This window comes from Caloenas nicobarica, chromosome Z (genome assembly GCF_036013445.1).
Source record: "Caloenas nicobarica isolate bCalNic1 chromosome Z, bCalNic1.hap1, whole genome shotgun sequence".
NCBI classification, from domain to species: domain Eukaryota; kingdom Metazoa; phylum Chordata; class Aves; order Columbiformes; family Columbidae; genus Caloenas; species Caloenas nicobarica.
The window spans coordinates 771876-787442 of record NC_088284.1 but is presented as its reverse complement, the minus strand read 5'-3'; the positions used below and the strand labels follow the sequence as shown (position 1 = coordinate 787442).

Sequence of the window (15567 nt, the reverse complement as noted above, 5' to 3'; positions counted from 1 at the left end):
GCTCATCCCTCCGTTCAGCAGGAGCCGCAGAGCTGGCGCTGGGCAGCAGCCTGGGGACACCCCGGGGACACGCTCCCCACGGGGCTCCCCTGGCCCCAGCAGCCTCCCTCGAAGCTCGAAGTCCAGCAGGTAAATCCAGCTATAATTCCAGGGAGAGCTCGTCCCTCGTTCATCAGGAGCCGCAGGGGTTGTCGTTGCCAGCCAGCCCGGGGCAGGACAGGACAGAGGGAGCTGGCACGGGGTCGCGATGGTCACCGAACCCTGGCCCTGTCCCCCCGCTGCCGGGGTGACAGCCTGGGCACAGACACCGACACTTCGGGGGACACCCGGGGGACCAGGCACAGCCAGCCCCCTTCCCCAGACAACCCCACGGGCATTTTAAATCGGTTACCGTCTGTGACTATTTCCTGGCACGGGGTTACGAAGGAGCCCCCCGCGCCCCCCGTGCGGAGCGGCACAGCCCGGCTGCAGGATGCAGAGCTCGCACCAGCGCCGCTGCAGTTTTCTCCCCTGTGGAGGACGAGCTCCGGCTACTCCCATCCATCTCATTCTTTCAAGTCATCTTCCTTCTGCAATTTCCCCTCGCCCCGAAAAGAGTGAAAAATCGATCCGTTTCTGTCCAATTTCAGAGCAGAAGAGGGAAGGAGCCGGGCGAGAGGCAGACGGTGCCTTTGCCGCTCTCAGCACGTGCCTCCCCGTGTCCCCCGCCAGAGCCTGTGCTGGGCAGGAGCATCGGTCCCCAGCCTCAGCTCCCTGCCACAGCCAGAACACACAGCTCCAGCCCTTCCAGACCGAAACCTGCCCGTCCTCCGCTGGAGACGGTGACGGCTGTCCCCGGCGGGACAGGACCCGGTGTCCCCGGGGCCCAGCAGCGTCACATCCCGCAGGCAAACGTCTGCGCCGTAGCGTGGTTGCTCTTACGCTAAATTTATGCTGCAATATATCACTATTGTACCCTGGGCCAGATCTGACAACAAGTATGATTTCAGGTGTCGTGCAGCAGGCATTTAATTATTGGAGACATGGGCTTAATGGTGTTTGTGTCACAGGAGCGAACGGTACAGATGTATCCTGACTCCAGGAGACTGAAATTCTTGCTCCAAAAGTACCTCTCCCGATAATAGGTCGTTTTACAAAAATGGTTAAATGAATCAGATTCAAACAAGGTCTGTTTTTTCCACCTGGTCAATAGAACCGAAAGAAACAATGCCAAATATCATGAGTTATTGTGCTGCACTGATGACTGTCAGGACAATGGGAATAGCAAAGACAAATACACACCTTTTCCTTGGTTATTACTTTAAGCCTTTTATTATCATTATTATGGGTGATTAAAAATCCCATTAATCAGATGCTAAACAGATTAAACTCTATGAATTAATTTTCTGGAAATAACTAAGACAAACATTCTGTGCAGAGCTCATTTAATGAAATAGAAGCTGTTTATCTGCAAAATTAGGGCTCGCGCATATCTAAGCTTCAGCTGGAAAAATCCGCTGCCGTGTGGGCACGGCGGGCGCAGGCTGGAGACGCCACCGATTTTTTACCCATTCTAAGTAAAAGAAAGATCTTGCTCTAAGTAATTTATGATTCATTACGCAAAGAGCTCATTAGCCAGGACTAGAAAATAAAATTACAGTCATTTAAGAAATAATTCCTTGATGTAGTGTTTAAGAAGGGCAGCTGCAGGATGGAGGCAGCATTCCGGGGAGCAGAGGCTGCACTGGCGGCAGCTGCATCGGGCGAGGAATGGCATCCTCTGGGTACACAGAACCTGCTGTGGTTTGGGCATCCTCTGGGTACACAGAACCTGCTGTGGTTTGGGCATCCTCTGGGTACACAGAACCTGCTGTGGTTTGGGCATCCTCTGGGTACACAGAACCTGCTGTGGTTTGGGCATCCTCTGGGTACACAGAACCTGCTGTGGTTTGGGCACCCTTCAGGTACACAGAACCCGCTGTGGTTTGGGCATCCTCTGGGTACACAGAACCCGCTGTGGTTTGGGCATCCTCTGGGTACACAGAACCCGCTGTGGTTTGGGCATCCTCTGGGTACACAGAACCTGCTGTGGTTTGGGCACCCTTCAGGTACACAGAACCCGCTGTGGTTTGGGCATCCTCTGGGTACACAGAACCCGCTGTGGTTTGGGCATCCTCTGGGTACACAGAACCCGCTGTGGTTTGGGCACCCTTCAGGTACACAGAACCTGCTGTGGTTTGTACGACGGCTCATGTATACAACCCAGCTCCAGGCACAGCGCAGCTCCGAAGTCTTCTGGCCTGTGAGCCCTGCAGGGACCGCCAATGTCAAAACCCTCAGCATGTGCTTCATTTCCGCTTTGCACTTACCCACGCTATAGAGACCATAAAGAATTTGTTAGAAGTTGTGCATAATCAAAGCTAACATTTTTCTTGCAGCAGCACATCTGTGTCTTGTTGCAGGCTGGCCTGTTACCCATGAATGGCAACACCAAGTGGGGAACGATGCAAGCAGCTGCCTGGGACCCACGGAATCACCTGTTGCCCCACCAGAGACCAGGGCAGCGCCCGCGGTGCCACCGACCCCAAAGCCCCAGCCCGACACCCGCCCTGTGGGACACCTCGTCTTCCCCAGCACCGACAGCAGCAGCTCTGCGCAGAGGAGCCCTCCCAGGCAAGTCACGCTTGCTTGCAAGCAGTTCCATAATCATGGTATTTCATTCTCATGAGTGATGGCTGATGTGTTTTTATCACAGCTGTGGGTCCTGCCCACAGACCTGCTGCCGGGTCCAAGCAACCTTGTGCCTGGCACTGCCCTGGGGACAAAGAACGATGGCCTTGGAGCGGTACCCTAAAATAAGATGCCTTCTTCTGGTACGCCAGCAAACACAGATGGGGAACTCCAGGTTGGGGTCAGCTTCAGAGGCTGAGATTTACTAACAGGCAACATGTTTTTCCCCAGGCTGAAGCGCGTATGGCAGCAGAGAAGCACAGAGTTTCACCGCATTAAATTGCTGCGCAGTCCAGATTCAGCCCCTGAAGCCGCCGACTCGACAGCAGTGAGATTTTCAGTCAGTCTGAGGATTTCCTTGTTGGTTTATCTACATCTGCACTCCTGTGCCAGTCACATCCTCAACCTTTTCTCTCTAAGCAAGAGGTAAGCGGGAGACAAGATTCCTGTGTAACCATTTTTACCCACTGCAAATTAAACAGGAAGGTGGTTATTATCAGTTTTGCCATTAATGACAATGATACCAGAAATGAGCATTAATTGATTTTTCACTGATATCTTTCCCTCCCACAATTATGGAGCTGCCTTTGAGCGTAAAATACTGGAGCCAACGTGCTAAAAAAGTTTCTCCTCCTGAAATTATCCGGCTGCTCACCGCTGTTATCCCCATCCCTGGCATGAGGAACAATCCCAACCGCTAAGGCACTTCTCTGGCTCCTAAGTAATGCTTTTGTGCTAAGAAGAAAGCACTGAAGGAGCTTTTAAATCCAGTATCCAACCCTTAAAGCATCATCTGAGACAAGCAGACTTTCTGTTTGCATTCATTTGTAGCCTGCTCTAGAAATTGCCTATTGAATTACTATTTCTTATGCCTGTTTAAATAAATAGGTGTATTTGTTATTGCTGTTGAAAGTTCCATGTTTGGCCTTTTTAAGTCATTTGATTAGGAAGTCAAGAGAATATTTTAGCAGCAAAGAAGGCGCTGACAATCAGCACGAGTAGGAATAATCCAATTTTCTTTGCAAAGAAGGGCAAGGGTCCTCCTAGGAGGTCAAAGCTCCCTTAGCACAATTAGAACTTTAATTAATGAAATTGGCTGAGCTTATTTGTCCATGCCCGGCAGAGATGTGGGTGGGGGCTGTCCTGGCCATGGCAGAGCGTGCAGAGCCCCGCGCCGCCGGCGCAGCCCGGCCCGCCACAGCCCTTTGCTCTGGAGATGCATCTTTCGGGCTCTTTGTTTAACGCCGAGGGCAAACGTGGCCTTCTGCAGCGGCTTTGTGGCGAGCGGCACGACCCGCGCTATGTCGTGCTGTTCAGACATGCTGTCTGCAATTAATATTGCATAGTGGCCTCCTGATTCCTAAATTATGTATTTCTCCTTCTCAGCATCATGTGTTTTTTACAGGGTTAATTATTTTCCATCATTCTGCCTTTAGCAACAGTCGACTTAATTAAGGGGGCCAAGTTCCGCTCTCATTTCTGCCTGGCGGATCCTAATGAAATCAATGGAGCCGCACGGTGTAAAGGGGAGAGGGACAGTGGCCATCTATGTACAAATAAAATGTTCCCTCTCTTGGTGATTAATGCATAACATTAAACCAAGGCCTAATCTTCAACTTCAGACCGTCATGGAGTAAATTAGTGCAACCCCCCGCCTTGGAGCAGCTTTTCCACGTGCGGTTCCACTCCTGCGCGGTCCCCTCCAGCGCCCGGGACCGCCGAGGGGGGAAGGACCAGGATATGGATGCTCCGGTGACCCAGGCCCCTGTGACACCGCTGCTGAAGCCACCAGATAAACCCCCCAGGGTTTCCCCCCCAGGGAAACCGAGGGACCCCCCCAGAGCCGAACTCCCTCGCGCTGGGAGAGGTTTGTTTACCGGCTGCTGCCATGTCTGGCCAGCCCCACACTGCAGCTCCAAACCCATCTCATCCCCTGGGATTAATTTTTACACAATCATTCTGGAGTCTATGATAATCACTCCATAAAAAAATGAAGAGATTTGGGATTTTTTTCAATGCAGAGGATTAGGTGTAAAGACAAGTAATCTGCACGAAGCTCAGCTGTGTGCACACCACTAATCGTTCCCGTATTCCGCCCGCTTTAGCTCGTCCATCGGGATTTTCCACAGTGGGGCTGTTTGTCCTTGGGGAGCTCAGGACACGCAGACGGTCAGACAAGTCCTGAGGCCACGGCTGTGTGCCAGCCCACCGGGGTTTGCACCGGGGCAGAGGACAACAGCCACAGCAGCAGCTCACGCGATCGGCAGCCCTGTGCATCCCTGCAGTGCCGTGCATCTCTGCAGTGCATCCCTGCAGTGCCGTGCATCCCTGCAGTGCATTCCTGCAGTGTCGTGCATCCCTGCAGTGCCGTGCATCCCTGCAGTGCATCCCTGCAGTGTCGCGCATCCCTGCAGTGCATCCCTGCAGTGCATCCCTGCAGTGCTGTGCATCCCTGCAGTGCCATGCATCCCTGCAGTGCTGTGCATCTCTGCAGTGCACCCCTGCAGTGCTGTGCATCACTGCAGTGCCATGCATCCCTGCAGTGCTCTGCATCACTGCAGTGCTGTGCATCGCTGCAGTGCATCCCTGCGGTGCTGTGCATCGCTGTGGTGCTGTGCATCCTTGCTCCCACGGGGCGATGCAGTAATTAGCATGGGAAACTTCTAATGCAGCACCACAAACCAGCTGGCGGGATCTCGTGAAAACAGTGAAATATGAAAAGAGATGACTAGCTTAAATCCTGAGGCCTTTAGTAAATTCCTGATGGTTTAACTAGGCAAAGTGCGATTACTCATCTGGGAACTGAGGTTTTCCCCAGAGCCAGAGCGGTTGTCTCTGGGTTTCCCTGAGTCCCCAGGAACCTCCTGGCGCTCCCCGGGCATCCAGGGCCGAAGGGACGGGCACTCGGCTCTGAGGCTGCCAGGAAAGTGAGGGCTCAGAGCCTGGAAGGAAATACTGTCCGTAGTGAAGTCAGAAAGGGACACGTGCCCTTTATGTCCAGCAAGCATCTTTGCAAATATAATTAAAATAAATACATATCTCAGGCTGGTCTGACCGCAGGTATAAGGATGCAGTGCCAGATTTTTAAAGCAAAATAACTTAAGCACTTAAAAAAGGGACTCAAGCAGACTTTGTGTACTCATGTTCAAAATAATTGTCCCAGGAAACCCAGCTCAGCAGCCACCCGGGCTGAAAGCACTTAGGCACACTTGGGCAGGCATTCAACAAAGCATTTAGCTGCCCCAGCGCTGCATCAGCACAAACCTCGGGGCCTTCGTGCGGGGGAGTGACTCAGGGAAATGGGGGTCTTGGTGCTGCGGCGGCCAGGGTCACACTGGGGTCCCCCCGGGGTCCCCAGCCCCGCCGCGGTGCCGTCCCCGTGCCGCCGGTGGCAGCGGCTCTGCCCGCACGGCTGTGCCCTGGGCAGGGCTGGCAGCGGGACGGGGGCGCAGGTGGCTCCTGCTCACCCCTTCCAGGGAACGCGGCTGCAGCGTGAGCGGAGATGCTGCAAAGCAGCAGCCGTGGCTGCTGAACGCGGCTGAGGAGGGAGAGAGCTTCTGGTAGTACATTCATAGGTCTTCACACACCAGCAGGCTGCCAAGCACCTGGCTTTAAAGAGACTTTAAAACTATTTTGGGTGCAGTCTGTCAGACCAAGGCCCCCTTATGCTTGGAGACTCTAAACAGCAGCTTCAAAGAAGGGAGGGAAACCACAAAGATAGCCTGGAAAAGGTTGATTTCGGTGGAGGCAAGTCTTCAAAGCACAACTTTCCTGGCGAGTTTGAAAGACCGTGTCCCATTTCCACAAATAAGTCAAAAAGTGGGAACCTCTCCTCAGCACGCAGCCAGCCCAACGGGTGTTTCCTCAGTCGGACTTGAAAGTGAATCGATGCTCCTGGTTTCTTTTATGTGGTGTAGCCGTGCTTCTCCTCCGCCGAAACGCCGTCTTGCTCTGTTCTGCTGGCTGCATCCTTGTCCCTGCTCCAAACATGTTTCTTCTCTACTTTGGTAAAAATCTCATCAGGTGCAGTGCTGCAGGGACACCCAGCACCTCCTCGTCGGGGCCAGGCACACGGCATGCATCACGGCTGCTGCAAAGATCTCTCACTCTGCACTGCAACTCGCTCTGGGCTGGTGGTGACGTCTCCTTTCAGAAATCCCCCACCCAGGTGCCAGGTATCCATCCTGGGTATCCATCCCAGGGTGTCCGTCCCACGGTGTCCATCCCGAGTATCCATCCCAGGGTGTCCATCCTGGGTGTCCATCCCGGGTATCCATCCCTCGGTGGGTATCCCGAGTATCCATCCCAGGGTGTCCATCCTGGGTGTCCATCCTGAGTATCCATCCCTCGGTGGGTATCCCGAGTATCCATCCCAGGGTGTCCATCCTGGGTGTCCATCCTGGGTATCCATCCCTCGGTGTCTATCCCGAGTATCCATCCCAGGGTGTCCATCCTGGGGAGCAGGCTTTGTCACTGTGCTGGGCGCTGCAGCTGCAGGTGCAGAGGTTTCATACCGAAGGCACATTCCTCCTCGGAGAGCTTCAAATCAAACCTGAACAGTAATTCCTACAAATTTCCTACTGTGTTCCACTGTTGTATTCTCTAGCAAACACACTCACTTAAGGACGGGTATTTATCACCGGGCAAGGACTCACTGTAACCTGCACCCGGGGCTTTCACCGCTGTTGCAGGGGCTGTGGGAGCAGCTGGTGATGTGATGGCACAGGACATGTCCTTCTCTGCCCCTGATCCTCAATGCAGCTTGCAGAACACCCTGTGAATAGTGAACACCGGCTTACCAACCCACCACCTCGCTCACAGCTTCACACAAAAAACAAGCCACCTAATAAGGAGCAGCGTTCCCGGGCCCCGGGCAGGGAGCTCGGTACCCGGCTCCCCGCACCGCAGCCCCCGGCCAGCCGAGCTGCTGTGTCAATTACAGGAAAATCAATGAAGATACTGTTCAGGACTCCTTCTCACCATTCAGCGCGGATGATATCCTTCACTTTCTAGCACTGATTCATTTACTTTCAGCCTCTCCAGGGGCTCCTGACATATTGCTATCTCTGAAGAATCTGAAGCAAGAACTGCCTTTGTTTCCACTGCAACTTGTTGGCATTTGCAGGCAGTGGGGCCGGCGTGTGAGCTGGGGCTCACGACAGGGTCAGGAGCAGAGCGGCTGCGGCACACGGTAGGCTTTTAAACATTGCTTGCCAAAGCTCCTTTCCAATGTCCTCTCGGATCTCTTTTGCACGAAGATTAGGCAGGATCTATGACTCTATGATCCTACTATGTTCTCGCCCCTTAACTTCCACGCAGGCAGTGGGAGTTTTGTACAAAACCCAATGGCCAGGAGTTCTTCTCCTGCCTGAGGAGTGCTAGAAAAGCAGACAGGTGTATGACACGAGGGCTGCACAGCCTTATGCTGGAGTTTATACCCAACCCCGGGGTGCATGGTCAGAAATTATGCAAGACAATGTTAAGTGTTATACAATTGATTTCCAAAATATTTAAAGGTGAAAAGTTGGGGATGGTGTATCCTGGAACGCCTGGGTGGACTTGTTGAAGCTGGAGACAGCATGCACTGGGTGGACAACAACAGAAACCATGTGACAAGTCATGTAAAAAATGTATCATCTCCTGTATCAAAACAGTGTTATTTCCCACATTCTCCACTTTTTGTCTCTCCACAAAAGCCACAAGTATCACACAGGACTGGGATAGAGACCTCCAGGCCATACTCGGGCCGAGCTCCCACTGAAGGCTGAAGAACCACAGTGTGACGTAAACCCAACCCTGCAAGCTCCTCGTGTTCCTCCTCTTCAAAGAGAGCTTCATGCATGGAGAGCTTGTGGGATATAGCCCAGAGCAAGGATGGTGCTACAAAGACAGTATTTATTATTTATAAGGCACTTCTATGAACTCAGGGCTCAGAAGCAGAGCTGTCTATGGGGGTGAGCTTTGTAAGGAAAAACCATAGCTTGAAGAAATACTGAAAGCATTGCAGCATGCGGAAGTCATGTTCTTAGGAGACATTCCTCAGATTACAGAAGTCAGGCTTTCTTGGAGTTCATATGAAATCTGCGGTGTGATTTACAGGGCAGTTTAATTACTGGTAGGGCACTTTGAGGTGGTAGCATGCCCTTAACACCAGGCTTTTAAAGACTGAGGGCTCTCCTGAGCCAGCTGCAGGCTCGGCATTGCCCAGGTGCAGGCTGTGGCGCGGGCTCGCGCGTTGCTGTATGTGCCATATGGTGATCTGTAGGGATCAGGGAATGTCGCAGCCCTGTGCTGGGGAGCACGGCACGTTGTGCCCCCACCCAGACACTGGTCCCCCAGCAGCCCAGGCTCCCCGTGGCTCAGCCCCACGGGCATCCTGGGGCTCGTGGTCACTCTGGCTGCCACGCTGGGCCACCCCCAGGCTTTTGGGAGGTCACTGCTGGGCACCCCAAGGCGGGGGCACCCCAGGGTTGTCAGGGGAATCCTGGGGATGTTGGCGTGGGCACGCTTGGGGTGCCAGGCCGTGTACCAGCTGCTGCTGGGGAGGACACACCAGGGCTGCCACAGAGGAAACCTGGTACTAGTGCGGGGTACACCGGGGCTGTTGGGGGGTACCGGGGCTGCTGGGGCGCACAGGGGCTGTCGCGGAGGAGCCCTGGGGCTGTCGCGGAGGAACCCTGGGACTGTCGCGGAGGAGCCCTGGGGCTGTCGAGGGGCACACCGGGGCTGTCGGGGGGATACCGGGGCTGTGCGGGGTGCACCGGGGCTATCGGGGGGCTGCCGGGGGGCCCCGGGGCTGCCGCTGCGTGCGCCGCGGTTGCCGGGGGGGCAGGCCGGGCGGCGGGTGGGGCACGGCGGCGCTGCCGGGGTCGCCGGGGCCGGGACGGCGGGGCGGCCGCTCCCGGCTGCCATTTCATCGCGCCGCCGCTCGCTCCCTCCATTTTCTCTCCGGCTGCCGGCGGTGCGGGCCCCGTCCCGCGCCCGCCGCCCCCCATGTAGCCCCGCGGCAGCCCCCCCGCCCACGCCCAGCCGCGGGGCCGCCTCCCGGCATGAGGAGCTGCAAGATGGTGCGGGTGGCCAGCGTGCTGGGGCTGGTGATGCTCAGCATCGCGCTGCTCATCCTCTCCCTCATCAGCTACGTCTCGCTCAAGAAGGACAACATCTTCGGCGCGCCCCGCGCCGCCGGCCCGGGGGGGCCCCGCATGTACATGTTCCACGCGGGATTCAGGTGAGGGCCCGGCGCGGAACGGCCCGGCTGGGCACGGCTCGGGGCGGGGGCCGCCTTTCCCATCTCTTCCCATCCCTTCTCGTCCCTTCCCTTGCCTTCCCACCCCATCCCACCCCTGCCTCTCCGGGCCCCTCCGGCCCCGCTGCTGCTCCCGGGGAGAGCCCCGGCTCGGCGGGCGGCCCCGGGAAGGCCCCGCGGCCACGGCCCGAGCGCTCGGCGCGGCCCCCGGCCCGCAGCGGGGGTGCGGCTCCCCCGCACCCTGCCCCCGCACGGAGGTGCCCCGAGGCCTGCGGGGGGCGGGAGACACCCCGGGGCTGGCGGGGCCGGAGGCGGGGGGCCGGGGCGAGCGTGGGAACCGCGATGCCCCGGGGATGTTGAAAGGTGGGGAGCAGCCCGACACCACCCTTCCCGGCACGGCATGGCCCACTACAGCCCGGCCCGGTACATCCCAGCCCAGAGCGGTACGGCCCGGCCCGGCAGAGCGCGGCCCGACAAAGCCCGGCCCAGCAAAGCCCGGCCCGGCAGAGCGCGGCTGGGCGGGAGCGGCCGGCGCTGTCCGCGGTGCTGACGGCGGCGGCCACGGGGGCGGGGCGGGCACGGCCGGGAACGTGCTGTGGGTCTGCGTGGGTCTGCGTGTGTGTCCCTGTGGGTCTGTGTGGGTCTGCGTGTGTGTCCCTGTGGGTCTGTGTGGGTCTGTGTGGGTCTGTGTGTGTGTCCCTGTGGGTCTGTGTGGGTCTGTGTGTGTGTCCCTGTGGGTCTGCGTGGGTCTGCGTGTGTGTCCCTGTGGGTCTGTGTGGGTCTGTGTGGGTCTGCGTGTGTGTCCCTGTGGGTCTGTGTGGGTCTGTGTGCGTCTGTGTGTGTGTCCCTGTGGGTCTGTGTGTGTGTCCCTGTGGGTCTGCGTGGGTCTGCGTGTGTGTCCCTGTGGGTCTGTGTGGGTCTGTGTGGGTCTGCGTGTGTGTCCCTGTGGGTCTGTGTGAGTCTGTGTGGGTCTGTGTGTGTGTCCCTGTGGGTCTGTGTGGGTCTGTGTGAGTCTGTGTGTGTGTCCCCGTGGGCCTGCGTGGGCCTGCGTGGGTCTGTGTGGGTCTGTGTGTGTGTCCCCGTGGGTCTGTGTGGGTCTGTGTGTGTGTCCCCGTGGGTCTGCGTGTGTGTCCCTGTGTGTCTGTGTGGGTCTGTGTGGGTCTGTGTGTGTGTCCCAATGGGTCTGCGTGGGTCTGTGTGTGTGTCCCCATGGGTCTGCGTGTGTGTCCCTGTGGGTCTGTGTGTGTGTCCCCGTGGGCCTGCGTGGGTCTGCGTGTGTGTCCCTGTGGGTCTGTGTGGGTCTGTGTGGGTCTGTGTGTGTGTCCCCGTGGGTCTGCGTGGGTCTGCGTGTGTGTCCCTGTGGGTCTGTGTGGGTCTGTGTGTGTGCCCCTGTGGGTCTGTGTGTGTGTCCCTGTGGGTCTGTGCTGTGTATCCGCGCGGGTCTGGGCGCTCCTTTCCAGGTCGCAGTTTGCACTGAAGTTCCTGGACCCCTCGTTTGTGCCCATCACGAACTCCCTGAGCCACGAGCTGCAGGACAAGCCCTCCAAGTGGGCCTTCAACCGCAGCGCCTTCGCACACCAGAGGTGAGCGTGCACCCGCACGGCCCCTCACCCTCCCCGAGGTTGTCCCCTTCCCCCTAGGATTTAAGAAAATACAATCAGAGACTGCTAAATACTCTGAGCTCTGAGTAAGTTGCCAGCAGTGAGAGACAAAGGCTGAATCAGAGCATTTCCCCAGATGGTTACAGCTATCTTGGAAGAATTGATTATTTCAGAGCAGGACACCAAGCTCCAGCATGTGTTATTTTACCAAACAGAATGTGACCCAGTTTCCCGGGGTGCAAGTGAAATTCTCATTACTTGAAGATAAATGGCTGGGTTTTTAAAACTTGAAACAAATCGGACTGTAACAGCCATGAAATCCCGTGTTCACGGAGGCCAAAAGATGCCCAGCTGGACTTCCCAGTCCCCGGCAGCGCTGAGCAAGCACCGTGTGCTCCACCTGCCCTGCTCTGGCTGCGGGGGCGGTGGGGCGAGGGGGTCGGACGGGGCTTCGAGCCCAGACCCGGCGGAGACACCTTGCTTGGGCATCGCCTTCTGCGCTGGCTGCCCTGCTGCATGCCAGTGCGGAGGGTTGCTGGGCTCCTGCAGCCGCCGCAGGGCTGCTCCGCACTTAACGAGAGGGAAAATGTGCTTTCAGTTTCCTCACTGTGATGTGAGCTTGGTGGTGTCTGGCCAGCTTCTTTTATTTATTTGCTTTACTGAGATACATATATATTTATGTATCAGTAAATACATACTTTATACACTTTTTGTATATATTTACTGATATATATTTATTTAAAATGTCTATAAAAGAAAAGAAAATAATTCAGCCATTTAGGATAGCTGCTACCATCTTGGATTGTAATACTGTCCGGGCAAATGCCTGCTGTTTTAGAGACTGCTTGGGCTTCTCCCCCCGCTCTGGTCACTCACATCACGAGCAACGGCCCAAGAAGCCGTGTGCCCTGGAGCAGACCTGGCCCTTCGCCTGCCCCATCCTTTCCCAGGGACTCCCAGGCTGGTGTGACAGTGGCTGCCCCTCAGTGTCATTTTGTTCCTGGCACCACCAGCTTGCCCTTCACACGTCTGTCCCTGTGCCACCCCTCGATGGTTTTAGCTCATGCCTTGGGATCTGCCTTTGCTTGTCCGTTAGCCGTAACCCATAATTAGGGCACCCAGTGGGACTCCATTAGTGCTTAGACGTTGGAGGATGCGAGCTGGAAGAAAGGTTGGTTGTTTTCCACAAACATGAGCAAATAAAGTGGTATTGGTTTTCTAATTTTATGCCCTGCTAGGGAAATTCCTGAGCATAGTTGGTTTTGTTCATTTTTAAGTATTCCTAATAAAAGAGGGGAAATTTAACTCCATGTTTTCTTTTCTTTTTCTATTTTACTTTAGGCAAGAAATCCTTCAGCACGTCGATGTAATAAAAAATTTTTCTTTGACCAAGAATAGTGTTCGGATTGGACAGCTGATGCATTACGATTATTCCAGCCATAAGTATGTTTTCTCTATCAGCAATAACTTCAGATCACTGCTTCCCGATGTGTCGCCGATCCTGAACAAGCATTACAACATTTGTGCCGTGGTTGGAAATAGTGGGATCCTCACCGGGAGTCAGTGCGGGCAAGAAATAGATAAATCTGATTTTGTTTTTCGTTGCAATTTTGCTCCAACTGAGGCTTTCCAAAAAGATGTTGGAAGGAAAACTAATCTTACGACCTTCAACCCCAGCATCCTGGAAAAGTACTACAACAATCTTTTGACCATTCAGGATCGCAACAACTTCTTTTTAAGTTTGAAAAAGCTGGATGGGGCCATTCTTTGGATCCCAGCTTTTTTCTTCCACACGTCAGCAACGGTCACGAGAACACTGGTTGACTTCTTTGTTGAGCACAGAGGGCAACTAAAGGTCCAGTTGGCTTGGCCAGGAAATATCATGCAGTATGTGAACAGGTGGGTATTTTTGCCTTCTGTTTAACTTGTCAAAATACGGTGCTCTCTCTGTACAAATACAACTCTCTTTATTTTTCTATTCGTGGCTGGTCTGGTAGGCACTGTCTAGCAGGTCAGGACCTGACACTGCTTGTTTTCAGGGCCAATGCACTTTGTTATTGCTGCAGTAAGTATGTCAGTTGTTTCTTTACAGCAGCACAGGTTGGTTGTCTGCAGCGGGGCAGGGTCTGTCCCGGGGGCAGCGGCGGGAGACACTGCCTAAGCAAAGCCCCGCTTATGGGAGAGCTTGGTCTTCCTAGCTGGCAACCAGGGATGCTAACAGATGGCTGCAGAGTGGGCCGAAGAAAACTGTGATACATCCAACGGGGACCACGTGGCCACCTCTTTAGCAAGTGCACGTGTGAGCAGGAGCCGGTGGATCGCACTTTTCTGTGCAAGGCACCACCTCTCCTGGTTAACAACCAGAAGGGGCCCCGAGAGCCTGTGGGTCAGGGTGCTGCTGCGGCTGTTCTGCACTGCGGGCGCCACAGACTGACCTGCAGAACGGGCTGTGCCTGGGTCAGGCTCTTGGCCATCAGCGCTGACGGTCTCCCGGCAGTAAAGATTTTCTGACAGCAAACCTGCAGTGTTACTTGCAGCCCGGACTAACACGCCTCTATTTTTTCCGCAGATACTGGAAGAACAAGCACTTGTCGCCCAAGCGGCTGAGCACAGGTATTCTCATGTACACCCTTGCCTCTGCCATCTGTGAGGAGATCCACCTGTATGGGTTCTGGCCCTTTGGCTTCGACCCCAACACGCGGGAGGACCTCCCGTACCACTACTATGACAAGAAGGGAACCAAGTTCACGACCAAGTGGCAGGAGTCGCACCAGCTGCCTGCGGAGTTCCAGCTGCTCTACAGGATGCACGGTGAAGGACTGGCCAAACTCACCTTGTCGCATTGTGCCTAAGAACCTACAAGTGCCAAATGATTGTCTAAAAAGTGCCCAAAACCCAATTAAACATTCTTCAGATAGAATTCTAAAAAAAAAAAAAGAAAAAAGAAAACAACCAAAAAACCCCAAACACCACACCCTAAAACATTTTCGATAATATAAAGATGCTTTTTAGTCGTGCTTGTCACTGCTCATCAAAGGATCTAAGGATATTTAGCAGTGCAGAAGCATTTTTCAAATTCTGTGGATGCTATTCATGCAGCAGCAAAGTTGAAATATTTTGCATTTATAGATATGCCACTAAGTATGTTTTAAGGTACTTCAATATTTTAGCATTCCACTAAATGCCCTAAGTCTCTTAATTTTACTGTTCCTTCTTGATTAGAACTAGAAACGCTAACTTTAAAAGGTTTTGCTTCTTCTGTATATGTTGCTATCAATAGCTGAGCATACATATATTGCAGTGGCTGGTGGAGAAAGCCACTCTGAATTCCGTTTCACCATCACTGGCAAGTTCTTTGATGTGGATCCTAACTTCCACTGCTTGCATATTTTCATATTTACTGAATTTTATGTTTTCTAAAGGATAACGTGAAGGTCACAATACGGTTTGTACCTTAGCTAGGGAGTTATGCTGCTCTCAGAATACTTCAGCATTTTGGTTCAATTTGGGCCACATCCCAGTCCGAATCAGACAGGCTGAAACAAGTGCCCACGCACGTGATGCTGTTTGGTCTTTTGATCTGAGAGTTAAACCACCGCGCTAAGCGGAATTAGGTTTCTCTGGAGGGGTGTTGGGTGAGGAGAGCGCCGAACCCCAGCATGGGCGCACCTGCTCCCCGCACCCCCCGACAATGGGGGCTCCTCTGGGGGGCGATGCCCCGAGTGGGAGCGCGGGGGCTCCCGCCGCCCCCCCGCACGCCCCGCTCCGTCCTGCGTGCGGGCAGGGGCCGCCGGGCGGGCAGCGGCCGGAGCAGCGCCGGAGGCTTTTTAAGTGTTTTTTGAAGGGAATCGAGTGCCAGGAAGAGGAAATACTGTTACCAGATTTCTCCATTCGCATCTCTAAGTCTGCGGTCAGACAACTAAATTAGTGGCCCTGTTTTCCGGCCACCAACAGCGGCCCAAGGTGGCCAAGGGAAGATGCAGCTTCCTCAGCACCACTGGACATCAGGCT

The 15567-nt window shown here is 54.8% G+C and overlaps 1 protein-coding gene across 1 annotated transcript; it reads left to right on the top strand.

Moving 5' to 3' along the window:
• The first annotated feature begins 9758 nt into the window (after positions 1-9758).
• On the top strand, positions 9759-14487 carry ST8SIA3 (ST8 alpha-N-acetyl-neuraminide alpha-2,8-sialyltransferase 3). Its single transcript, XM_065657312.1, has 4 exons — positions 9759-9937; positions 11416-11538; positions 12898-13455; positions 14126-14487. The coding sequence occupies exons 1-4, from the start codon at positions 9759-9761 to the stop codon at positions 14406-14408; spliced, it is 1143 nt and encodes a 380-aa protein (XP_065513384.1). The 3' UTR covers positions 14409-14487.
• The last annotated feature ends 1080 nt before the right edge of the window (positions 14488-15567 follow it).

What these genes read in the sequence shown, in the direction of transcription:
- ST8SIA3 (XM_065657312.1), top strand. Translation starts at nt 9,759, where the DNA reads ATGAGGAGCTGCAAGATGGTGCGGGTGGCCAGCGTGCTGGGGCTGGTG. An exon ending in ATGTTCCACGCGGGATTCAG is followed by an intron (nt 9,938 to 11,415) that starts GTGAGGGCCCGG and finishes GCTCCTTTCCAG; the next exon opens with GTCGCAGTTTGCACTGAAGT. An exon ending in AGCGCCTTCGCACACCAGAG is followed by an intron (nt 11,539 to 12,897) that starts GTGAGCGTGCAC and finishes ATTTTACTTTAG; the next exon opens with GCAAGAAATCCTTCAGCACG.